At 28.4% G+C, this 26,357-nt stretch overlaps 4 protein-coding genes across 4 annotated transcripts; 1 reads left to right on the forward strand and 3 right to left on the reverse strand.

The window, feature by feature from the left end:
- Positions 1 to 3,490: 3,490 nt before the first annotated feature.
- On the reverse strand, positions 3,491 to 11,246 carry LOC112726301 (ferric reduction oxidase 2). Its single transcript, XM_025775636.3, has 8 exons — positions 10,929 to 11,246; positions 10,182 to 10,284; positions 9,583 to 9,792; positions 8,546 to 8,780; positions 7,313 to 7,640; positions 6,131 to 6,371; positions 4,613 to 5,340; positions 3,491 to 3,847 (listed from the first exon to the last, which is right to left on the reverse strand). The coding sequence occupies exons 1-8, from the start codon at positions 11,128 to 11,130 to the stop codon at positions 3,708 to 3,710; spliced, it is 2,187 nt and encodes a 728-aa protein (XP_025631421.1). The 5' UTR covers positions 11,131 to 11,246; the 3' UTR covers positions 3,491 to 3,707.
- A 4,472-nt stretch (positions 11,247 to 15,718) lies between these two features.
- LOC112726302 (probable receptor-like protein kinase At5g24010) lies at positions 15,719 to 17,648 on the reverse strand. The gene has a single exon (XM_025775637.3). The coding sequence runs from the start codon at positions 17,355 to 17,357 to the stop codon at positions 15,936 to 15,938; it is 1,422 nt and encodes a 473-aa protein (XP_025631422.1). The 5' UTR covers positions 17,358 to 17,648; the 3' UTR covers positions 15,719 to 15,935.
- A 1,670-nt stretch (positions 17,649 to 19,318) lies between these two features.
- LOC112729052 (epi-neemfruitin B 7-O-acetyltransferse L7AT-like) lies at positions 19,319 to 20,794 on the forward strand. Its single transcript, XM_025779428.2, has one exon. It carries the CDS (start codon positions 19,319 to 19,321, stop codon positions 20,705 to 20,707), a length of 1,389 nt encoding a protein of 462 aa, XP_025635213.1. The 3' UTR covers positions 20,708 to 20,794.
- Positions 20,795 to 22,699: 1,905 nt separating this feature from the next.
- Positions 22,700 to 24,360, reverse strand: LOC112729053 (palmitoyl-acyl carrier protein thioesterase, chloroplastic-like). Its single transcript, XM_025779429.2, has 5 exons — positions 24,329 to 24,360; positions 24,014 to 24,127; positions 23,374 to 23,545; positions 23,213 to 23,281; positions 22,700 to 22,972 (listed from the first exon to the last, which is right to left on the reverse strand). Exons 1-5 carry the CDS (start codon positions 24,358 to 24,360, stop codon positions 22,700 to 22,702), a joined length of 660 nt encoding a protein of 219 aa, XP_025635214.2.
- Positions 24,361 to 26,357: the final 1,997 nt, after the last annotated feature.

The following is a 26,357-nucleotide window of genomic DNA, read 5'->3' on the forward strand; positions in this document are numbered from 1 at the left end:
AAAAATCCAACTCGACCCCTGATTTTTTTGGGACTGATTAGCCTCTGTGCCAAAAAAAGTATCATTGACTTTTTTTTGACACAGGGGCCTCGTTGTCCTTTCGAGGTAATTGTCAGGGATTGGGTTGAGTTTTTTTTTTTTGTTAAGGCCTCGTTGTCTTTTGAGATAATTGTCAGGGACTATTTAAATTTTTTTCCAAAAAATAAATATAATTATACGACTGTGTAAAATATTTTATACTGTGAGTCCATCAAAATTAAACTCATTCTAATATCATGATTATTGCTTAATATGGTATATAAAACTTTGTGTATCTAGAATAATCATGTTAATAATTTTTGAGGCATATATATATATATATATAATTTAGTGACTTTTTTTGCTAGATGTTTTCCTCTATGTATTACTGAAAAGGATCCGATCCTCACAAATTTAAATTAAGAGACAATAAATCAACAATCTAAGAAAATGTATCCCTAATGTGGAGCTAAATGGGAAGCTTTTGATAAAGTCATGATTTGAAAGGGGTTGTTTTTCCTTCTTTAATTTATGTCATATGTGATTTATTTTATTATCACAAAAGGACTAATGCTAGGTTAACATAAATAATGAAAGGGGTGTAGATAAAAAAAAAAAAAAAAGAGCCAATAATGCATGAACAATAAATGTTTGATCTATGTCCCCCATTTTCACTTCCCATCAAGCATGCACACCACATGCTCAATAGTTTATAATCTTATCTCTTTCTATAAGAATATAGTGGCATTCTTTAACTTGTATTTGACCGTTGATTTGGATCTTGCAAAAAGCTTATTTGGTGGTCCTTATATAATCACCTTAATTAGTCTCCTTTTGCATTCTTCTTGATTTATCATTTCTTTTTCAATTTTTTTTTTATGTGGACATGCTTAATTACTTCATGAATTCAATCAAACTCATGAATTGTATTCCAAACTCACAAAAATTACGAAAAGAAAAGGAAGGAAGGAAGAAGAAGAAAATATGGGCAATATGGTTAAACAATTGGGTCCCCAATTAGAAATTTGTAGTTATAGAGTGATCTTGTTAGGTCTGGGTTTTGGGTTTTGGGCTAATTAACATCCAATTAAACAAAATCCATCATTAGTCTCTCCTTTTTTTTTTCGTTAAAAATTAAAAAATTATAAAAATGACTCTTTGAGCAATAAGGTAAACAATATGAAATAAATTTCAATTCCATTAACTAAGTTGAATTGGTCTAGTAGTTAGATTACTCGTTCGCTTAAATAAGTATCAAAAATTTAAATACTGTCTTGTAGAGAAAATTGATCCAATTCAAATAAAACTGATCAACCGAGCGAAAAAAACTAATAACTGAACAAATCGAAAAAACTGAAAAAAAAATTGTCATTTTTTATTCGGTTTAGTTTGGTGTTCGTTTCGACACCAAAAAACTTAAACCAAACCAAACCGAGTTGGTCAGCAATCAATTGGCCAGGTAAACTCTTAAATGAAATTTCGATCCGCGACAAATTAGTCTTTGAGCTGCCGAATTTGGGGATAGTGTGAAAAAAAAAATCACTTCCATTTTTATTCCATATGTAATGTAAAAGTTGGCAAAATGGATCTACAAGTTATATGGGAGTTGATCTCATTAATTTTGAGATAATACATGATATATGTTTTCCATTTCCCTAGAATAATTTCAACACTTTATTTGTATCAAAGCTGAGAAAAGTATACATAAAGAATTCAAGCTTAAATGTGGTCCTATAAACTTCTAATAATAATAACAATTCGTTTTTCCTTTTGCCTAAAGGCTGTGGACTTTTTTTGAAGAGTATAAAGTAATATATGAATGTAACATGTTTTAATTAACTAAATCTGGAAATTAAACACATGCGACAAAATAAAGAAGAAAGTGAAAAAAAAAAATTTAAAACACATACACACACAAAACAATTAGCAAGTGAAGAAAAAGAAGAAAGAAGAACTAAGTATGAAGAAAAACAAAGACACACACAACAAGCGAAGAAGAAGAAGAATTTATGAAAAAGAAAAATACACACCAATTGAAGGAGAGGAGAAAAAGCACAGAGAAAGAAGAGAAAGAAAAAAGAAGAAGCAGAGGAGGAGATAAATTTAAAAAAAAAAAAACCCTACTTTTTTATGGTGATTTTAACTTATTTGGTTAAAAATTTAGTTACTTAATACTACTCTACATAGATTGACATAAGAACAGAGCTATATGACTAATATATATTATTATTTTTAGTTAGTATTTAATTAATAATAATTTATATTTATATTTAAAAAAATTTTATATAAAAAAATATATAGTTTATATTTATTTTTTTAGAATTTGTATATATGAATAATCAATATAATTTGTATTTATATTTTCTAAAATGAGTAAAGTATCATTTTTGTCTCTAACGTTTGAGGTAAGTCCTATTTGTATCCCTAACGTTTAAATTGTTCTATTTGTATCCTTAGCGTTTATAAAAGTGATTCAATATTATTATACTATCAATTATACTAACAAATCAGATTATATTTTTCAATTATTCTCACTTGGGTATATTCATTCTCAATTAAGTCTCACTTAGATGTGTTCGATTTTAATATTATACTCACTATTTGTGTTTAGATTCAATTATGTCCTAGAAAAGCGAATTATGTATGTGAATGTTGTAGGAATTAGTTTCAACATTTGATGAGCTATTTTTTGGAGTAGATCATCGATTCTATCCCAGACATTTGTATTCTAACTTCAAGAAGAGATTTTTAAAACTCAAACTAAAGCGGTGTAATTGACGGCAGGATAACATTGAATCACTTTTACAAACGTTACGGATACAAATAGGATGATTTAAACATTAGGGACACAAATAAGATTTACCCCAAACGTTGGGGACAAAAATGATACTTTACTCTAAAAATTTATATATATAATAAAATAATAAAAAATTTATTAAATATAAATTAATATTTATACTGGTTAAATAATAATAAAAAATAATTAAAAAATACTGGGCTAATAAGAATTTCTCTTGACACAATAATAATGGAGGTGTTATTGTCACATGGTATATACTGTTCGTACAACTGTTAATGTCACCTGATCTTGATTCCAGAGATTGGTATGCACATTTGTCATCTGGCACTGTCTTTTATATGCTTCCAAATTCAAAAGAAACAAATAACATATAGAAAATATATTTCAATACTTAATTAATTAATAATTTGAGCAATAATATTATTTGAACATATATAGCAAAGTAAACCACACTATTTAATAACAACTTCCATAAATTAAATGACTCATCATTTACTATGTTCAAATAGTATTGTTGCATGTGATTATTAATTGCTAAACAGTTATTTTTTGGAAAAAAAAAAGTTATCAAGTTCAAATTAAATTATGTTTTTTTTTTTGTTTGTTAAAAAAGAGAAGAATACTTAATAGTTTATATAAATATAAACATTATTAGACATTTCTTGCAGCGCATTGTTCACCATGCATAAAAAAAAATGGATAAATGAAATATTGTTTTACACAAAATAATATACATTTATTTAAATTAAAATATAAGGTTACAAATACAAATACATATATATCCACCAAGGCAAGCTGAGACCACTAGCTACTATTATAGAAGTTGAAAGTAAAATTCTCTTTGTAATAGCTTTTACAACATAGCATGATTATAAATTATAATATAAAATTACCAGCTAAAACTAATGGACTCAAAGTGTAGATTTTCAGTTAAACCAGTTGAGCATATAGCTGCAACCTCTTGCCTCATTTTCTTGGGTCCTGAAGCAAAAACTCCCACGCTTGACCCTTTTATTTCAAATAGTATTTCTGCAAGTAAAATAAATAAATAAAAAAAGATTATATTAAAATTAGTGATTTCATTTCATTTCATTCATATATATATAGGAGATGAGACATAATTTTACCTAGAAATTAAATTATAAATTATTATCAAGTTTGTCTTCAACAAAAAAAAAAATGAAAGACATATAATCTATGAAAAATAAAAAATATTAAAAATGTAGGATGTATTGACTTTTCTGATGTCATGCATATAAATTTTGTTTGAATTCTAATATTCTATCTCCGAGATAAAAATACAGAATTTTGTTTAATTGTAAAAATATCGATAAATAAAAATACATTCTCTTTTTCTAAAGACCAAAAAATCTGTAATTTAAATATTTCTTTGAGAACAGAAAATATACGTCTTTATTTTTTCTATTCTAAGAGACAAAATTCAAAAAGTATATAGATTTTAGAAACACTGTCGCTATCTACCGACTTTCTTGTAGTGAAACAAATAAGTTAGCATCTTAATTTTTTTCAGTAAAATATACATCTTTATTTTTTCTATTCCAAGAGACAAAGTTCAAAAGGTATATAGATTTTAAAAAAACTGTCGCTATCTACCGACTTTTTTGTAGTGAAACAAATAAGTTAGCACCTTAATTTTTTTCAGTTGACTTACTATAAATTTGTCATTTTCAAATTCTAAAAGATAGTGTTAGCCTCTTTATTTTAATTTGGTCAATAATTAGGATTAGAATTTTAATTTAATTACTCTTGTAGAAGTATATAGAAGAGGCTTACTTCTTAGGTCAGGTCTTTCACCATAATGAACATTGGTAGCCTGAGCAATTAACTGGCTTGGAAGGCTTTCCAATTCCACATTATGATTCCCTCCATTATTATTGTAATAAACCACTGAGCTTGGTGACACTGTTGGTGATAACCCTTCCAAATGTTGAACTTGATTATTTCCTTTCTTAGCACTTAATTTCTTGTTCCAAAGAACACCTACACTAGCAACTATGGCTATGGACACACACATTACTAGCATGTTAATTAAAGCCTTCAAAGAGTATGAGAATATTCCATTTGTGTTATGATCTTTAGGGAAAATGTAGTAACGTGTAATGATCCCAATTAAAATAAGAAAAATGATGAAAGAACTTGAAATTATAGCTCCAAACCAAAGCCAATTATTTGGGCCTAATATGGCATATATTGGGGCATCATTTGGATTAGGTTTGAACCATTTTGTTTGAAGGTTGATTAAGGTATTTGATTTGAACTCCTTGTCTCTTGTGATGTAGGCTTCAATTTGTAACTCCAAATTGGAAATTTCAAATGGGGTGCCAGAAATTGGGAGGATCAAGTCTAACATTGAGAGAGATGAAGTGTTCTTGAATGCACAAATTAGGAGTATTTTTGGGGTTTTGTACTTGAATGTGGTGCTAAGATAAATTAAGTCCCTAATGATGGAGATAAAAGGTGTTATGCCACTTCCTCCACTAACCATAACAAGTGAATCATGCCTGATAAAAATATAAAAGAAAACAATAATTATTAGTGATTTAGGAGAAATTAATAAGTTAGCGTTTGGAAGAGAGACAGAGACTGAGAGACAGAAACTGAAATAATTAAATCTCAGTATTGTGTTTGGTGTAAAATAAGAGACAGAGATCGAAATAAGAATGAAATTCTAATTTAATTTGCACAAAGAGTAAAATTGAAATTAATTAATTGATATAAGAGTATTTTAGATATAAAATGTTATTAAAACTTCAGTTTCCGTCCTAAAAAATTTTAGTCCTCTGTGTCTCCATTTTTTAGAAGTACTGAAATACTAAAATTTTGAGAACAGAGACTAAAATTTTAGTATCAATATTTGGACCAACAAATATGATATTGAGTCACAATCTTCCGATCTCCATCCCAATACCTCAAAATAAACGTTACCTAAAGTATGCTTAATTGGATTCAGTTTTTATTTTATTTTCATGTCCATTATTTTTTATTTTTAGCATTTTAAGATGAAAAATAAAAATTTATGAGTAAAAATAGTAAAAATCAAACTTTACTATTCATTTACAACATCCTGACAAAGCAGAACATGTAGGAAATCAAAATAAAAATTAATAAAACTACTTTTTTTTTTTTTACAAAATTCTAAAGTAAATAGCAAATATAAAATTTACAATAAAACCTCAAAACATGCACTAAAGAGTTTAGTCAAATAAACATAATAAAGAATTATTGATGACAAAATGATTTTGAATTAAATTAAAGTTGATGAGTTTTGCTAATGATATATGATTATTATACCTTAGATAATTGGTTGATGCAGGTCCATAAGGGCCTTCAACAGATACATCAATGTGATCAATTGTAGGTGTTGAGAGCATTTGGTACAATTTTTTGGACCAAGTTCCTTCACTCTTAATAACAACACTAAGCTTTTCTGGCTCCAATTTGCTACTTGAAGTAATGGTGAATGGATGCCATTGTAGCTTTGATATGCTTCGTATATTTATGAACATAACACTTGTGGGAGTGTAACTTAACTCTGCCAAAAAAGGAAAATAATAATAACACACTACATTAATTTTGAATGTACTAAATTATTTAGGTGGATACTATCATAAAGATTTTACTATTGTCTTTATATAAAGATGCTTCTCACTACAAGAGAACCAGGAAATAACAGCGGTTCCTGGAGTGATTTGCGGCAGTTTCCGACCGCCGCGAAACGGGATTCCAGCGGTTTGTTAAGCATCGCCTATTAGGGGGTGGTTATATGATTTTGCGGCGCTTCTCAGGAACCAAGATCTTTTTATCATTAAATGATGAATTGTATGGTTTGATTTTAATATGTTACAAAAGACAAAAGTGTTATTTTTTTAAAGTGTGACTAAATAAATAAAATACACTTTTAACACAAAAATCTTCATAAAAAGATATTTTTAGCATCTTCATTTGAGTAGTTCTCAATTATTTAAGTACTAGCGAGATACTTTGGAAAAAAAAAGAAATAATAAAAAAGATAAATTGCATTTGATATTAATATTAGAGATGTAACATAGAATTCAAAGATAAGATAAAAAATTTGTCTCTCTTTTATCTTCACATTTTAGAAGGACAACAAATAAATAAAATTTGTATGTTTGGAACAAACTCTATTGTATATTTATCTTCAATTTTAAATATATTCTAATATTTTTTTATTTGCATTAGCACTATTAATTTTTTATAATTATATTTTTTATTTTATTTTTTTAATAAAATAAAAAATGAAAATAAGTTAAACTTTTTATTATTTATTCTATTTTATATTCAATTTATCATCAAATAAAATATAAAATACTAATTTTTATGTTTATATCTTTTATGTTCTGTATTATTTGTTCTGAAAACCAAACAGAGTTGAAGTGTCTTAAGGAAGCTATGTACCAAACTAAACAGAATGGTAATTAAGGATGTTGATGACTATGTTAATTAGTTACTTACCAAGGGTTTTAGAGAAGTTGAGTTCTATGGTATCACAAGGCAAGACACGAGCAGAAACCAAATGAACATGGGTTCTTGACTGAAGAAACCTTAGGAAACGATCAACCATGAAGATGTAGAAACCAGGGAGCATGATGCTTGCATAGGAAATTCCAACATGGAAGATGAAGAAGAGCATGAAGAATATGTAGAGGTAGTGAGCATAGAAGAAAAGCTCAAAGAATTTTCTTCTAATGCCAGGAATTGTTGCAATCCATAGGATCAAACCACATACCAATGAAATCTCTCCGGCCACATTTGATATCCCAATTTTCTCCCATTTCACCATCTATGAAAAAAAAAAAATCACTCAATTTGATAGAACAAAAAGAATAATTATTATAGAGATTCGAGATAGACTATACAATATGTTTTTCGTCAATTATCAATTATATTATGTGTACATTGAAAATTTTGTCCAATTTATTTAATTTTTGCCTTGTTTAATTTCCACCACATACAAACACTAGTCTACTCTTTCTCTCTGATCATAATTTATGAAGCAGAGACTTTTTTTTTAATTTATTGTATTTATGTATTAGACGTATTTTGGATACAATACTCATTAACATTCATCTAATACGTGTCTTCTGTGTCCAACTATATCTTAATAAAAAATAAAATTTTTTTTCCAAATATGTTTGGACACATCTAAATACCATCTTGTATCAGCATGTCCAACTTTATTCTTAACATATATTTTTGAAATGAATTTAGAAATAGTATATATTATTAATTATTAAAACAAAAAAATTAAATACTTTATATAATTAAAAAAATAATTTATATTTTAATATCAATAAAATACCAAAATATCATTATAATTTATCTAAAAAATACTTTATATATATATATATATCGTATTCTCATGTCTTATAAAAATTTTAAATTTGTGTGTCAGCGTGTTATGTGTCATATCGTATCGTGTCAGTGTCCATGTTCGTACATCATAATTCATAACTAATTGTCTTTTAAAGTTAATTCATTTTTCCCAACAAATATGGTCAATTTAGATTTTAAATTTAGTATTAGCTCACTTTTTTAATCTAAGTTTAATTATTTTACAAATTTTTATTATTTTATTAAATTTTTAAGTTAGATTCTTATAATTTTAAAAAGCTATAATTGAGTTCTCTATTGGATAAATAATTATCCATATGCAAATGAATGAGAGTATATAATTGTTAAATTAACCTGAGAAATTTGGTTGGTGGCAGCCCAAAAAATGATGTAGGAAACGCCATGGGCTGTGAAGAAAGTGAGAACCAAATGTCCAAGCCATATATGGTATTTAATGCAACTCTCAGAGGTGAGGCCAAGAAGTGGAAGCACGGGGGAGGCACGTGACACAGGAAAGAACAAGAATGCCAAGCATATGTTACCAACCAAACCCAATATTAGTCCTGCGTCCTCCAGTTTCAATTCCCATCTGCCAACACATCAAGAATCACCACCACATTAAATAAGATGGAAGTTCGTGCAGGTTAAAATAGTGTGATCATAGACTAAGTTATAGTCATAATTTTTATTCGTGACCATAAAATAAATTATTGTCACAATTAAAAACCGTGGTCTAAAGTATTAGATAAAAAATATTATAATTGTAACTAAAAAAATTGTAATCATAGATTAAAAAACTATAATCATAAATTTATGACCACATCAAAAAAAATAAAAAATAATGACCATAAATTTATAGTCACGCTTTTTACTACTATAGTCACGGTTTTAAACTCTTATCAGAAATAAAAAAATACTGTAGTAAATAAAAAAGATTAGTTTATTTTATAAGTAATCATTAATCATTTTTCTTTCTTCATCTTGGTTTAATCGAACTGAATATTTTTAATTGAACAGAATATATGATATATTTCAATATTTAAGTTTGAATTTTCACATGAAAATAATTCTAAATCCAAAAAATATATATGTTTTGAAAATAAGTTTATCATGAAATTAAAGAAATAATTTTCTTTTCTTTTTTTTTTTTAAAATAGAATGTGACTGTTGTTATGAACCTATGAATTTGTTGTCTTTGCAATTTTTTTATATTTTGCCTTAAGAGAAAACATTAACACAGGGTTTGGACCAAATAAAACAAAATTCACAAAGACCAAAACTAATAATAATAATAACAACCAAATTTCAGAGAAATAAAAAGATATTTAGACCTTTTATATTTAATGTAAAAATAACAATAATGGTAGAAAATAATGAATGAAAATTCTTACAGTTTTACACCAAATTGTGCTGCTGATTTTTGTGTGATTAGAGCAAAGAAGTTGTGCAAGTAAGAAGCAAAGGACCAAAGTAGGAGTCCAATAAACATTAACAACATTGCTACCTCTGTTCCAGAAACAATTCCAAGAGGCCCTTTTACAATAAATGGACGCTTCCATATTGTTTCCTTACCTCCTTTATCATCATTCCTATTGTCACATCTGATGGTAAAATAAATAATAAATAAGTCATAAAAAAAAAAAACTAATCATTAAAAATATAATTAAAGGAAAAGTTTCAGGGCAACAACTTTTAAAAAGTTGGTCAGCATTTAACCATCAAAAGAAAATTGAATGATCATACACTATTGGATTTAATCTCACACTATTAAAAATATTATTGATGACCAATTAATAATTACAAAACACAAAAATTGTTGCCCCTAACACTCCTCGTAATTAAATACTAAATTCTTATCTTATATAGTGAAACTAATTTTTTACTCTTTAGCATGTTCATTATATTAAAAGAAAAAAGAAAAAAGAAAAAAGATAGAGATGAGCAAGTAAAAGATTTAAGTGAATTTATTTAGATAAATAATGATTATTACCTATCCATGTTGGAATCATTTGCTTTTTTGACTATATGGAGGTAGATACACCCAAGAGAAGCTATGAACAATACTGGAAAAGTATAAATCAAAAGTGTTGTACCTGCAAAATTATATGTAAATAACACCATGCACATGGTGAAAATGCAAACAAATTATATATTCAAGAGTGAAATAATAATAATAATAATAATAATAATAAAATCTTATCCCATATGCATTAGGTGGGATTGATCGACTAATAATAATAAGGTTTAATTGGTCCGTTAGTTCCTGTAATTTTACCAAATTTTCAATTATGTCCTTATACTTTTTTTTTCTTTCAATTGGGTTCTTACACCGCTTTTAATTTTGTAATTACATCATTTTCATGTTAAAAATGTTAAAATTAACATAATATTTTTACCAAAATACATGGATCAAAGATTTAATTAAGTTTTTAATTATAAATACTTTCAATTTGTAAAAAAATATTTAGTTAACTCTAATATTTTTTACACTAGCTAGGAAGGACTTAATTATAAAACTAAAGCAGTGTAGAGACTCAATTGAAAGGAAAAAAAGTATAGGAATCTAATTAAAAATTTGGTGAAAGTATAAGAACTAACAGAGTAATTAGATCTAATAATAATAATAATAATAATAAAACAAAGTGTTATCCCACTAGGTGGGATCGAATAATAATAATAATAATAATAATAATAATAATAATAATAATAATAATAATAATAATAATAATAAAATTACCCTGTGAACCAAAATAGGTTGAGGTAGTTGTCTTTGCTCTGAGATGAGGTAGCCATGTTTGTCTGAAAGTACTTGTAGGCATCATTATCCAAATGAAAATCCAACCAAGAAGAACAACCAGCACCACCAGCCTTATTGCATATAGAATCATGTCATATTTTACTTGAGATGGTGACCTTTTCAGTATTTCTTGATCTCCCATTTTTCTTTTTTTTTTTTTCCCTTTTTTATTTATTTATTTTTTTGTTTTAAATATATATATATGTTAACTCAAGAATGTAAGATATGTAATGTATGTTTCTTTGGGGAAAAGATGAGTCTCTCTAATGAGGAGAATCTGAGTGAAAGTTCAAGTGTATATATAGTACAAGAATTAAGGTTATAATAATAATATAATGGAATGAACAATAAGTACAAATTAAACTATAGGAATTAATTGGATTGGGACAGCAGAAGAAAAAAAAATAAAAAATAAAAAATAAAATAAAATAAAAAAGAAAAAAGAAGCATGGTTCATGTGTCCCATGAAACAGTGTCTGGAATATGATATAGAAATTTAGAAATTATCAATGTTGCATCATTGTATCATGCACAAACCATGCATGCATGTGGATCAAAGAGTTGACAATCTTGGATTTGATTATATTTAGAACTAAATAATTTCTTTCTATATTTTTGTAAACTAAAATAACTGTAATTGATTTTTAATTTTTATGTCACCTCCAAATAGGATAAGAAAATTAAGTTGGTGAAACTATTGTGGTTGATAAGTTAAGATTATCCACGCTCGTGCCTTACTATGGAAAAAAAAATCTATTTATATATTAAAATTAACTACCAAAATTAATTACTATATATTTGTGTATAAATATATGTCTTGTTTAATTTATTATAGATAAAAATAAAACAAATACCTATAAAAAATATTAAAGACAAAATTAGAATAAATTAAATATTACAAATATTTTTAAATAATATTAAAAAAGAATATACTTTATCCAAAATTTAATTATAATTGATTCATTATTTTCTGTATCTACATATATACTCTTTACTTTATCCATTTTATAATTCATTAGAATAAAATACCTTTTTTAATAGATATAAGATAGGAAACTCGAACCCGCAACCTCTTAATTGAATATGGGAAGACTATGTCATTTGAGATATAACTCATTAGCAATATTCTTTGACAATTAATAGTAACAAAAAATGTTTTTGTTATTCAGTGACAGCCTATTGTATTAACATCTTTTCCATTATAAGGAAAAGTCAATCCAAATAAAAAGTATGTATTTTTCTTATTAATTTATCATCATAAAATAAGCATGTATATATACATGAACTAACACAATAATAAAATATATCCATTTACTATTCTAAATGGCATGGTTTATGCTAAATGTAAAAAAAAAAAATACTATATATATATATATATATATATATATATATATATATATATATATATATATATATATATTCCATTTGTGAGGACTTAAACCACTTTTGAATTATTAGTAAAATGCTTTTTAATTAAAGTATAAGGTGTTCTAATCGACCCTCATAACAATCTGAACTTGCTAATTCCTTTGCCTAAAAAATAATGCCTCTAATATCTAATCTCAAATCTTATACATTTTCAGAAAGACTACGTAGGATGCTCATGAACCTTGCCTCTATTAAAATTCTCTGATGTGTACTTCACCTTCATTCCACGAATAAATGTTTTATATATAATATTTTGGTTTTTTTAGACTTTTCTTTCGGTCATATGAACAAGTAATCACATTAATACCGCATGATTAACCAATTCTTGGGGCCTTGGGGGGAAGGTCAACCTTAAAGCGTGCATCTCTATATATCTCATGTTAGTTCTGAACAAAATGATTCTATAAATAAACTTTTATTCCATGGAATTAAAAAAAAATTTAAATAATCTTTTAGAAATTAAAATTTATGATATATAAAACACTTGGAAGTACGGTACAATATGATACGATATGAAATACGTGGACAGATTAAATTTTTTAGAATAAATATTCAAGTTGATTTCTGAGAAATTTTAGATCAGATACATTGTTTATCAATAAATTTTTAGTTTTAAATGTCATTGAGAATTACTTTTGTGAGATAGATTGGTCGCAGCGTCATTTAAAAAGAGGACTAATTTATTTTAGAGTCTATCTTTTGAGAACCTAATTGTGTTATAATAAAATTTGTTAAAAATTTATTTGTCTAACATGTATATTAAAAAATTAACTGAAAGTGATAGAGAAATTAATTTGTCTGACAAAAATAATTTTCGAAGATTTTTACTGAATAAAAATTTGTTGAGAACAAAAAATATCCGACTTAAAATTCTTTACAAAACAATTTAGTGGTGAACTCAATTTTTTAAATAATAGGACCTAGACGTGGGATATAAGAATACATATTCTCAAGATTCATAGGGTAATCAAACAATTACAAATTTCAACCTATAAATATTGAATACCACTAATACTCAAATAATCAAAGAGGAAGAAGAAAGGATAGCGAAGAGTGAGTAGAGAGAGAGATGAGTGATCTGATTTTTTATTTGATCAAGTGAAAGTTAGTTATAAGGATAGTTAGGTTGTAGCTAGATATAGAAAGGGTATCTGTCAGCTGTCATTAACTAATACTTAGTTGCTAATTAACTAGCTTAAGCTCTAACCAATTATTTTCATCCCACATTTACTCTATCATGAATTACCCCTGCTATTCGATGAATGTGTTTAATTTAGTAGGAATGAAACTCAACAATTTTCATCACATGCCAAACATGCATTATTGCGCAACACCATATTAGTCAGTTCACCGTAAACTTGTTTCACTCGTTTTCAATGTATATTTTATATTTTAATATATATATTTTATATGAGTGATTGGTTTTTTGTAAGTATAGTATGATTAAATTATTTTAGGTTCAAAAATTCATAAATAAGAACCAACTTGGGTTGCTCGAGTAGTTAGCTCACTCGTCCGCTTGAACAAGTGCCAAGTGTTCGAATTCCGTCTTGATTAGAAGCAAACTCTTAAATAGAACTTATGAGACGGACTAGTCTTTTAACTTTTTGGGTTTGAAGGATTACATACAAAACCAAAATATAAAAAAAAAAAAAAATCATAGATACAAAGACCGGTAAAAATTCGAAGGAGAAAATTTTAGGAGTAAATTAATAGTTTTACGGTTCTACCAAACTTGAGTGGAATTACTTTTAATAGTTCTCTCATCCCTACAAGTACTTCACGTTTCAGAGACTTATCAAAGGAAATTTGGGTTCCTTGTTTAGGGAAGAAAAATAGGCCATAAGAAGATTTTTATTCACAAATTCAACTATTACTGCATTCAAGGCTCAAATACTGGCGAAATCTTCATTAGATCCATTGAAGAATCATCCTACACATGTCCAGATAGTTTCTGCATTTTTGTGGAAGTGTTTCATAGCCGCATCAAAGACACAATCTGGAACTCAAAGGCCTTCTATGGTGACTCATTCGATGAATCTTTGCCGAACAATGGACGAATCTCTACGTCCTGAGAATTCTATAGGGAATTTGCTATGGTTCACACCAGCAGAACACGAGTGAACATGAGTTGAGTTTGGATGAGTTGGTGAGTAAATTGAAGAACTCAATCCAAGAAGTTGATAAGGATTTTATTGCAAGATTGCAAAGTGACTAAGAGGAAAGTTCAATTATAGAAGATGTTCTTAGGAATTTTGGCAGTAAAACAAGGGAACTTTGGATTCTATGATGCAGATTTTGGGTGGAAAAAACCTATGTGGGTGAGTCCTATTGGTTTAACAAGTACTTATGTGTTTACAAATATGATAATATTGGTTGATACTAGGTTTAAAGATGGTATAAAAGCTTGGGTTTCCATGGATGAGAAGAAAATGAAGCATTTGGAGTTATTCACTGAATTGCTCAGTTATGCAACTCTTGATCAAAGTCCTTTGGTAATGGGGTCTACAAGGTCTAACTCAAGATTATAGGCTTGTAGTTACATCTTTAGGTGAATGTTATAATAAGAATAATAATACTAATGTATTATTTCTCTGTTTAAAAGTTCTACTAGCAAAGCATTTTTTGTGTTCATGCAATTAAGAAGAGGGTTTAATAATGTCCTATACATAGTCAAAAGAGCATGTAATTTCCATGGTATCAGAATTCCAACACAAAGGAAATGAAATATATTAATCTGTATATGTTTCACTGCAAAATGAACTAATATTAACAGCTACAAAACTACACTATCATAACCACTACCAACAATACTACCCTGCCATTAATCACTAATAATTCCACTAATTTTTGGTGTAGTGGATATACCTCTCACTTTATCACTTTACCCATCTCCTCACATTAGAGGATCTTTTTCCAAACAGTGACATTTGAAAAGGAGGTGGGAAGCTAAGTATGAAAAGATAGATGCCCAAGTTTTTTCAATAAAGTTCAAGTTACGTGATTAATAATATTGATAAAATCCAAGAACTTGACCAAAACTACAATCAAACTTCTTGTAATAGATAAAGCTCTTATGCTACATATACTCCTTAAAACTTTAAGGAAATAAATTTACACTATTGCAAACAGCTATAACTTTTCATCTAATAGGTAGCGCTTAATCCAAAACTTGTGAAGTTTGTATCTAAGCAAGAAATGATGCTTTAAAACTCGAAAAGCTAGAAAAGTTACCATTAATTTAGATCCTTGAGTTCATAAAGAAGTTCAAAGTTGGAGCTTTAATCTCTACCAAGGCAAAATTTGATCCATGCCAATAAAGTATTAACAATTCAAATATTACCACTGAATACATAAGTTACATGCCTATATTCGAAATCATAGCAATTTTGATAATAGAATGAAACCTGCAATATTACACAGCAAATTGAACAAAGGTTTGATATTCACACCTAGTACCTAGTAATACAGGAACTTTAAATTATTGTTGATATTGCAAAAAGTTTCTTTACCTTCTGATTAAGTCTTAATTTCATTGTCTTCGGAAGCATTCATAGGCAACCTTGACCATGGCACATAGTTCCTGGAATCGATAATCTTCCTACGAACCACAATGAAGATGCTCAACAAAATGCAGATAGCAGCTATAAAAGTAAGCAAAATGCTTTCATTTCCACTTGCCCAGTTCTTGAGAACAAAACCAGCACAAACTTCGCCATCAAGACTATTGTGAGAATTGTTCATCTTCATAACCTCAACTCCATTTAAGATAGCATCATAGACATATGGAATGCTGCTATTTGACGGGCCAATGGCCACACTCAAGTTTTCAATTCCATTTCCATCCACGATAAAGTCGGCATAAAATGGTGAAGCCAATGAACCAGTGATTGACGATAGATCCAAATCTTGCAATGCTAGGTAACCATTGACATAAACATTGAAATAGAGCAAACCAAGTTGAATACTAGCAATGTCACAGAAATGCAACCTCACAAGGTACTTATAACCTCCAATTATTGGAAACTCCCATGTCACATTAACATTAGGAACAGAATCATTGTTACTCTTGATCAACCTTGCACTATTGTACATATTATCTGGTCCAACTTCGCGGCTAGCTCCTCCAGCATGGTACTTGATCCTACCACCAAAGTAAAGCCTTTCAGATCCAAAACTCGATCTCAAGAACTCGTTATCAGGAATCCAAGTCCTCCACAATGAATCATTGAATGGTGTAATCTTAGGACCCCCAACAGTGACCCTATACACAACTTCAAGAGCTTGGTTGCTTAATCCATTGAAATTCTCAATACCCTTTGAACTAAGGTATGTTGCAGTTTCAGGAACAAGGTCCTTTGGTGCAGAAATCACCTCAATTGCATTCACGAACGCCAATCTGGAATCTTTAGTTGGAACAAAATGAATCACTAGGTGCTCCTCATTGAGGACTTTTATCAAATACTCGGTGATCATGGGCTTTTCACTACTAATCACTCTTCTAGAGTTGCTTAAAACAACAACACCATTAACCAAGACGTGAAATTGAGATTGACCCAGATCATATCTTGTTGAATTGAATGCGAAAAAGTGAAGACGTACCATGTGTGTGCCTTGTTCCTTGATGGGGAAAACGTACTTTGTTGGTTTGTTGAAAACCATGGCTGTACGGTAGATTGAGGGCAAATCGGGAAAATTGCCTTTGTTTCTGAGTGGGAAAGCTCCGTTTGATGATGATGGTAGAGGGGAGTGGTGGTTGCCGGAAAGATCTCCGGAGAACCGACGGAAGTCAACGGCGGTGGTTGACTCGGAGGAGCCGCAGTTGATGAGGTAGTTGTCTATGGGGGAGAACATGTGTGAGAGAACGGAGAGAGTTGAGCAAGAGAGGTGGAAGAAGAAGAAGAAGGAGAGGACGCGCGTGGGGTGGCGCGTGAGGGCCATGATGCAGCTTGAAAGGATGAAAATGAAACAGAAGAAGTCGAAGAATGAATGAACAATGAAGGGAATGAGTTGTGTTTTGATTGGAAGAGAAATAGAGAGAGAGAATGAGTCAGTGAAAGTGAAGAGCGCGTTGGAGTTGGGACCCACGCGCGATGTGCGTGTCTGATAAGAAGTACTTCTCTCCAGAGACAATAGATGCTGTTAGATTCGCTTAACACCTCTGTAACTTATGTCATAGGTTGTCTGTGTGGTTTGCTAACTTTGCTTCAGTTGTTTACTTTAATAACTCAGAATCTGAGATAGATTCATCTTGAAAAATGTCTTAACAAGAGGATTGAGGCATTGATGGGTTTATCTGTTACTAGTTACTACTTTAAGTTCATAAGATCCGTGATTTTAAGGAAAAATTTAATTGTTTATTTTATTTCTTAATTTATTGAAAAACTAATATCAAATTACCTAATTAATTTTTTTATTAATATTAAATGTTATAAAAAGTAAATGTTTTTTTATTAGAGTAATGACTGAAATTAGTGTTAAGTAATTTTTCATTGCAAAAAACTTTAGTCTTCAATAAATATTTTTTATCAAATAATTTTTTAAATTCTTGTTTTGTTAGATAAATTAATGTCTATATAAATTTTATTAAATAACAGAAAATTTTTACCTAATTGTCTTATTTTTTACTATGAGTGATGGGGACCATAGTTATTTAAACTCTAATTGGAGACCAAATAATTTAGCTTAAACTTAATAATAGTTAAAGGCAAAGCTCGCCGCTCTTCTTAATAAATGTGGTTAATTTAGTAGGTATGAAACTTAAAAATTCTTCTTCCGTGCCGAACATGCATTATTGCTAATTCCACAATACCATATTAGTTCACAGAAAAGATTCGCGAATTCTTTTTCCTGTGTGAGAGAGAAGAGTGTATCTCAAAATGGTGTGAGAAGAGAGGTGCTTTATTTTGCTATATTAAGATAAATTGGTGCTTTCGATTTATTTTATTTTTCAAATACACAATCACAAATCGGATGGTCCGATTTGCATTTTCAAAAATAAAAAATTTTAAATGTTAAAATCGGACTCTCTGATTTGTAGTTTATTTTTTTAAACAAATCGGACCCTCCAATTTAAGCAAATATCAATAAAAAAAACACCATATAAAAAAAAACAGCTAATCTTCTAATAACAATGTATTACATATATTTAATCAATATAAAAAAAAATTAGCCGAAAAGATTTCATGGTATTTCACATAAATTTATAAATGTGATTTACCATTGAACATATAGTTTAGCTTACAAGAATTTGTACCTGTACAATTAATTAATTATTTTAGGTTCAAATTTTAGATACAGAAGACCTGTTAAAATTTAACACAAAAAATTTACTAATAAACTATGGTAATGTTAGAAAGATAATAACATAAAATTATTTTATTTAACTTAATATTTGTAAATTTATACGTATAATATTTATAATTATATATTTATTATATTTAATATTACTCAACTATTTTAACAAAAATTAAGAAATATAAAATAAAATAAATTTAAACTATTTTATACTATATTTTATTATTTCTCAAATATTTTTTAGTAAATTAATAATTTTACTTGACTTGAATGAAATTATTTTTAATAAGAAGACACATAGATGACTAATCAACTTGATTTAATTCAGTGGTCAACTTGAATTGATTCGGTGGTCAATTCACTCGTCTATTTAAATAAATGTGACGAATTAGTCTTTATATGGTGGATATAAAAAAATACCTAACAAAAGAAAGAGGACATGTATGCTTTAATGATCACTTGATCATAAGTTCTTCTAGAAAGTAAAGAGGTCTAATGCAGTATATATAGAGACATATAAACGAGATTAAAATTCACAACTACAATATAACTTTCCTTCTCAATCTCTTCATAAGCTATATAAAGCTCATTATTTTAGGTAAACAATGGAAGAAGTTAAAGTTGAAATCATTTCTAGAGAAAATATTAAACCTTCTTCTACACCCTCTCACCTAAAAACCTTCAAACACTCCTTTTTAGATCAACTTGCTCCTTTTCCTTATGCAAAAGTCATCCTATTCTACGCCTCACAAAATCTCTCTGGATTCCCTAAGAGATTAGAGTTACTTAAACAATCATTATCTGAAACACTAACACAATTCTATCCTCTTGCTGGAAAGATCAAAGATAATTTGTCCATTGATTGCAATGATGAAGGTGCTAACTTTGTAGTAGCCAAACTGAATTGTCCTATTACAAAGTTTCTAAAGAAGCCTGATTTGAATACACTGAACAAGTTTCTTCCAACTACTCCATACATTGAAGAAACAATGATAGGAGCTTATGTGACTAATATTCAAGTTAATGTCTTTGATTGTGGTGGAATTGCAATTGGATTTTGCATTTCTCATAGGATCATTGATGGTGATTCACTTGACACCTTCCTGAAGGTGTGGACAGAAAGAGCAAGCTGCAACCACAATTCAAAACTATTGACAAAACCAAATTTTGCTACAAGTTCCTTGTTCCCTACAAGTACTTTACATTTCAGAGACTTGTCAAAGAAAACATGGGGTTCCATTTTTAGAAAAGGAAAATGGGTTACAAGGAGATTTCTGTTCAAAAATTCAGCTATTGCCACTCTCAAGGCTCAAATAGTGGCAAAATCTTCATCTGATCCATTCAAGAATCATCCTAATACTCCTACACGTGTTCAGATAGTTTCTGCATTGTTCTGGAAGTATTTCATGGCCGCATCCAAGGATCAATTTGGAATTCAGAGGCCTTCTATTCTGCTGAATACGATGAATCTTCGCCGAAGAATGGCAGAGTCTCTACATCCTGAAAATTCTATAGGGAATTTTCTGTGGTTGACAATTTCAGAACACAAGAGTGAGCATGAGTTGAATTTGAATGAGTTGGTGAGTAAAGTGAAGAAGTCAATTGAAGAAATTGATAAGGATTTTGTTGCAAGGTTGCAAAGTGAAGAGGAAAGGAGATCAATCAGAGAAACTTTTTTTAGGAAAATGAGTTTGTCTAATAATAAGGGTGATGAGGTATTGGAAGGATTAAATGTTAATAGTTGGTGTAACTTTGGATACTATGATGCTGATTTTGGATGGGGAAAACCTATGTGGGTGAGTAGTGTTGGTGTACAAGGTAATTCAGTGTTAGGGGATAAAATAACCTTGGTTGATACTAAGTTTAAAGATGGTATAGAGGCTTGGGTTACCTTGGATGAGGAGAAAATGAAGTATTTGGTGTCAAGCACTGAATTACTCACTTATGCAACTCTTGATCCAAGTCCTTTGGCAATGTCTAACTCAAGGTTATAGGCATGAATCTATTCATTTTCTTTTTTATCATTAGCCACATCTTATTCATAAGAGGAAGTACAGAGAGCCAATGAAATATCTGTACAATGGGGGTTTAGGGATATTCGATTCAATAGGATATCAGATGTTTATTATTCCTGGTCCGGATGGTTATTCTAGATAGTATGGATGTATTGTGTTTAAGAAATTAGTAGTATTTTATTCTGAATGTTCATTTTTTAACTCATATTATGTCAAATAAATAGCTCATTGTACATATTATACAAATAATTTATTGGCTTCGTAGCGAAATTCTATTCATAATAGAAGAGAAAGAATTGACTAAGTAATAAAATTATTATAGTGTGTTTAATTTCATGTTTTAGTCAAAACTTCTTGTAATTCTCACAATAAGGTGGGGTAATAATGATTATTATTTATTGAGCTCCATCTATTATATAGTAAAGAAAAATGAATCTATTTGATGCTTTAATTAAGTAGTCTTTTTGGTTTGGTTTGTAAGTTTTTCATACTTAGGATGTTTTGAGATTTTGATTTTTTCTCTCCTTTAAATTGATGTTAAAGAAAAAGTGAATATAAGAAGTTTGTGTTCATGCAATTAAGAAGAGAGGCTAATAATAACATGTTCTACAGATATTAGTCAACAGAGCTTATAATTCCCATAGTATTTGTCTATTTGAACTCCGAGACAAAGGAGATGAAATATAATGTGTATATTGATATGTACATGGCAATTTTTTTTAAATAAATAATTTAATTATTTTAATTACCGAAATATGTAATTTGTAGCGTATTTATATCGCAATGATTTATGTCGTTTATACTATAAATGATGTAGAATGGTGATGGTGTCGTGTGGGAGAGAGAACCTGCGGCGCCCAGTGATGGCGCGGTGAGTAGGATGGCAAGGTGAGAAGGAGAATGGCGGGGAAGGTGGCTGGGTGCAGAGAGGAAGGAGAGAACAGAGAAGGGGGGTGTTGGGTAGGGGTGAAGGACTGAGGTTGAGCACAGCGGCAATAGTGAGGGGAAAATGAATTAAGGTTCTCAAATCTCACTTTTTCCATATACATGGGATGAAATGACTAAAAAATCAAAGTGAGAAATAAACTATATAAGGGTGTTTAAGGAATTTAACGTATTCGGGAACGGAAATCTCTGCTTGAGTCTGGCACAGCGGCACTTATCTTAGGAGAATTTTGTCCCCCATATCCGTTTTCACAGAAAAAATTCTCACCATCAGAATTCCATTATGGACTATCTCCGCCTCCCAAAAAGTTTTGACATCCCTGTATCCAATGCAAGTGGAAGCCTATTGTCTTTAGGGTTGGCATCCTTCATATTTCATAGGAACAGTGATTATTATATATTGTATGGTCCACGGTTTGATAGAAATGTCTCTTAATTACTTGATAAAATGTAAAATAGTCATTATTAATGGATAGTAGATATTATTACATGATCGTTCAATTTTTTATTTGCATAGGTTTACATAATTTATTTAATTTTAACATAGTCATAGAATCTTGTATTCTAGGAAGAATAGGAATTTGATTGACCACCAGAAGTATTCCTCCCTTTTTTGGAGGAGGCAGATTGGAGGAGGCAGATTAATTATAAATTTATTATCTTTAAAATTTATTTTTAATAATTTAAAATTTAAGATGTAGATTTAATTAAAATAAAAAATTGATTGATATTAACCGAAAAAAATTTATTCTCTTGTTAAACTCTTAGACATTGATATATATCTTCTAGACTATATAAAAACACAAAATTTACCGTTAAAAATTGTACTTAAGCAATTTCCATAATCGAGGTATCTAAAAGAGTTGAGAAAATAAATTAATGGTTATAAAAGCAATTCGCATTATTATTACAATAGGTATAATCCTTTTTGTTTGATAACCATTAAAGTAACACGCTAGTAACAACAGCAGAGACACACACTCTCCCCATAAATATATAGAGACTAATGCAATTTTCAGGTCCCAATTACAAGTCTTTAATGGAAGCTTCTGGAACATGATTAAAAAAGTCAAAGTTGTTAATAAATTTGGGTCTCCACTTAGTCCTTCCCCTCAAAATCTCAACACCATCTTCAAATCGAAGCATATGATTGTACTCAACATTATTATTATTATTATTATTATTGTCACTGCAAACTTCAGCTAGAGATTGTAATTTGCTGTCTATCTTACACTCCCTTTTGAATTTCAAAGTCATGGAAGATAACTCATAATTCATCAAGATTGATTCTGGAATACTCTGCATATTTCAAATTAAAAGCAAAGGCCATTTTGTATCAAATTAAATAATAAAGCCAAATCAGAACAAAATGCATATTCTAAAAATACGAATAAATATAAAAATTTATTTTTTACTTTTATTTTTTTGAGGATTTAAAATTTAGAACAAAAAATAGTTTAAAAAAAATTAGTTAATATTAAGTAGAAAAAATTAGTTGTCTAGTGAAATTCTAATAAAAAAAAAAATTAATTATCTTACCTCTAGAATCCAAGTAACGTACTTCGCATTATTGACATGAAAATTTACATCTATATCACTCCATTGTGGCTGAAAATTAACAGGCACACATTACATGATATAAATTTAGAAAAATTAATCAATAATAAACAATTATTTATAAGAAAAGAAAACATGCATACCTTTAAACCAGTACAAATATAATCTGCTGTAGTGTCATCAAGTTTAGGTATTTTCTTATCATCATCTTCTATAATAATTCTGGAATTTACAAGATAGGACTCAAGTTCCCTTCTAACTTCTTCCGGCATTTTAGATAATTTTCTTGTCAATTTATTCATCAAGACAGAAACACTGCATAGACATACAGTATCAAAATTTAGTTTATGTAAATAGTTTAATTAAGTTCTTTTTAAAGAAATAGTTTAAATTAAACAATAAATATTTTATTTTAAAAATAACTTATAAATAAATTATTTTATATTTAATTTTTTAATTCTAAAAATACTTATTTTAAAAGAAATATGATAAAAAAAATTTATTATGAGATTTTTTTTTTAAATTTCTTCATAAACACTTAAATATCTTCTTAAAAAATTATAATTTAATTTTAAAAATTACATTAAACATTAATACTATTACTTTTTAAAAATAAAAAACTTGAAAAAATAACTTTTAAAATTTTCTAAACGAACCCTAACTCCAAAGTGTTTTGCATTGAAACGTACACAAGCTAAAGAAACATACATACATTGAAGTCGCATAACATAGTAGTTGGGAAAGATTATTATTTTCTAAAAGTAATTGATTTAATTTATATACCTTGAGGCTCTATTCAAGACTTGATTTGTTTTGAAATCTCGCATAATCCAATTGAAGCGCACAGCATTCATTCCTGCTGTAGATACCCAAGTTTCCACTTCAACTACATCATCCCTACATAATACAAATATATGTTATATATAGTCATTGTTATTCTTTGTAAAGATATCAATATGATCATCATTATAAAAATAAATACTTTTATAATGATATTTTCATATAAGATAATTTAATATATTTGATTATTTATTTAAAAATTTACAATATTATTTTTATGTGAGTATTCTCTAATTATAAATACGTAGAAAGACTTACCATTTAGGATAACGATAAGTTAAAACCTGCATTTCACTATATACCCATACTAAGTTCCTTTTGATCATTTCTTTGGTAGTACCAGCTACATCATTATAGGCCCCAACTGTCTTACCGTGATAAATCATAGAGCCCTAAGAAACAAATAATAGAGCCAAATGAGATTACAATATTATTGTATATATGTGTTACGACGGATATACATGTGAATGATAAAGGTTATTAGTTAAGTTAGTCATAGTTAAAGGAGTTATATAAGTTTGTTACTAGCTTTCCTTTTAGAATACTGCTAGAGAGTTAATGGAGTATCTGTATAATGTGTACAATAAACTGTTTATTTGGTCTAATATAAGTTAAAAATGAACATTCAGAATAAACTATTATTAATTTATGAGAAAAGGATAAATAGGTCCTCGACCTTTTGTCCTGCGGACATTTTTGTTCATGACCATTGAAAAATACTTTTAAGTCCCTAACATTCACAAAACTTGGACGGATCAATCCCTCCGTCCAAATGCCTCTGTCAGGGACTGATCCGTCCAAATGCCTCCGTCAGGGACTGATCCGTCCAAGTTTTGTGAATATCAGGGACTTAAAAGTATTTTTCAATGGTCAAGGACGAAAATGACCGCGGGACAAAAGGTCAGGGATCTATTTGTCATTTTCTCTTAATTTATCAAACACAATACACCCATACTATTCATAATAACCATCTGGTATCAGGGATAATAAACATCTGATATTCTACTGAATCGAACACAATACAGCTTATTGTACACATTGTACAAATACTCCATTGGCTCCCTATACTTTTTCTTCTTTTTATTCTAGTTAGATTCTGCGTTCTTACGATGAATTTTATTTAATTTTTTTAAAAATAAAAAGTTAATTATTTTTTGTGATATATTTAATAATTATTGAATAAAATAAATTATGTTACTATAATTAATTGTATCAACTCCTAATTTAAATATTCTATCTTTTAAAATTATCCATTTATTAATTAGTTCCAAAAAAAAACTAAAAAACAAATAAAACGAAAAACTAAAAGGTGGTTCTTCCATTGAATTCAAACTGCAAAATTTTTTTTAATTGAAAAATTTCTGTCTTTATCTAATAATATTGTCATGTAGAACACTATAATTAGGGCATATTTGAACAGTAATAACCTGAAAAAAGTTCTACTTTAGTACTATATATTAAATGCTTCACCACTCATAGCATCACAATGCCTATACTTCTCATTTCCTTCTCAAAGCATGTTTTGCACTCTATCTCAACATTTGAAGAAACCAAATAAGTCCATGCTCAAATTTTCAAAAGGGGCTATATTGAATTGGCTCGCATCCTATTTAATTAACCACATTACTGTTCAATGAAAAATACAATATTTCTTTGATTAAGAAAAATTTTGTGATTTGATTATGACAGAATCATTTTTTGATTTTGTTTTTATTTGTTGTTTTTAGTTTTTTTTAATTAATTAATAAATAGATGGTTTAATTTAGAAAAATAAAAAATTATAAAAGGGACTTTTTTACTATAATTAATTAGTTAAGTAGTTATCAAAATTCATATTAAATCAAGTTAATAATAATGATACAATTTATTTCACTTAATAATAATTAAACATGTCATAGAGGGTAACTAACCATTTATTTAGAGAAGAGGGTTGGGTGTAGAATTTACCAATATATATATGACAGATTTAACAAATTTTAGAAGTGGGGGTAAAATAATAAAAAATATTAATATTAATATATTTGGATATTTAAATTTTGGAGTATATTAATTAATTAAATTTATAATTAAACATGTCATAGAGGGTAACTAACCATTTATTTAGAGAAGAGGGTTGGGTGTAGAATTTACCAATATATATATATAATTTTAGAAGTGGAGGTAAAATAATAAAAAATATTAATATTAATATATTTGGATATTTAAATTTTGGAGTATATTAGTTAATTAAATTTATAATAAGTAAATGTAATTAACATATCTAGAAGTATATTAATTTAAAAATATT

The sequence above is a fragment of the Arachis hypogaea genome, chromosome 12 (genome assembly GCF_003086295.3).
Source record: "Arachis hypogaea cultivar Tifrunner chromosome 12, arahy.Tifrunner.gnm2.J5K5, whole genome shotgun sequence".
NCBI lineage: Eukaryota > Viridiplantae > Streptophyta > Magnoliopsida > Fabales > Fabaceae > Arachis > Arachis hypogaea.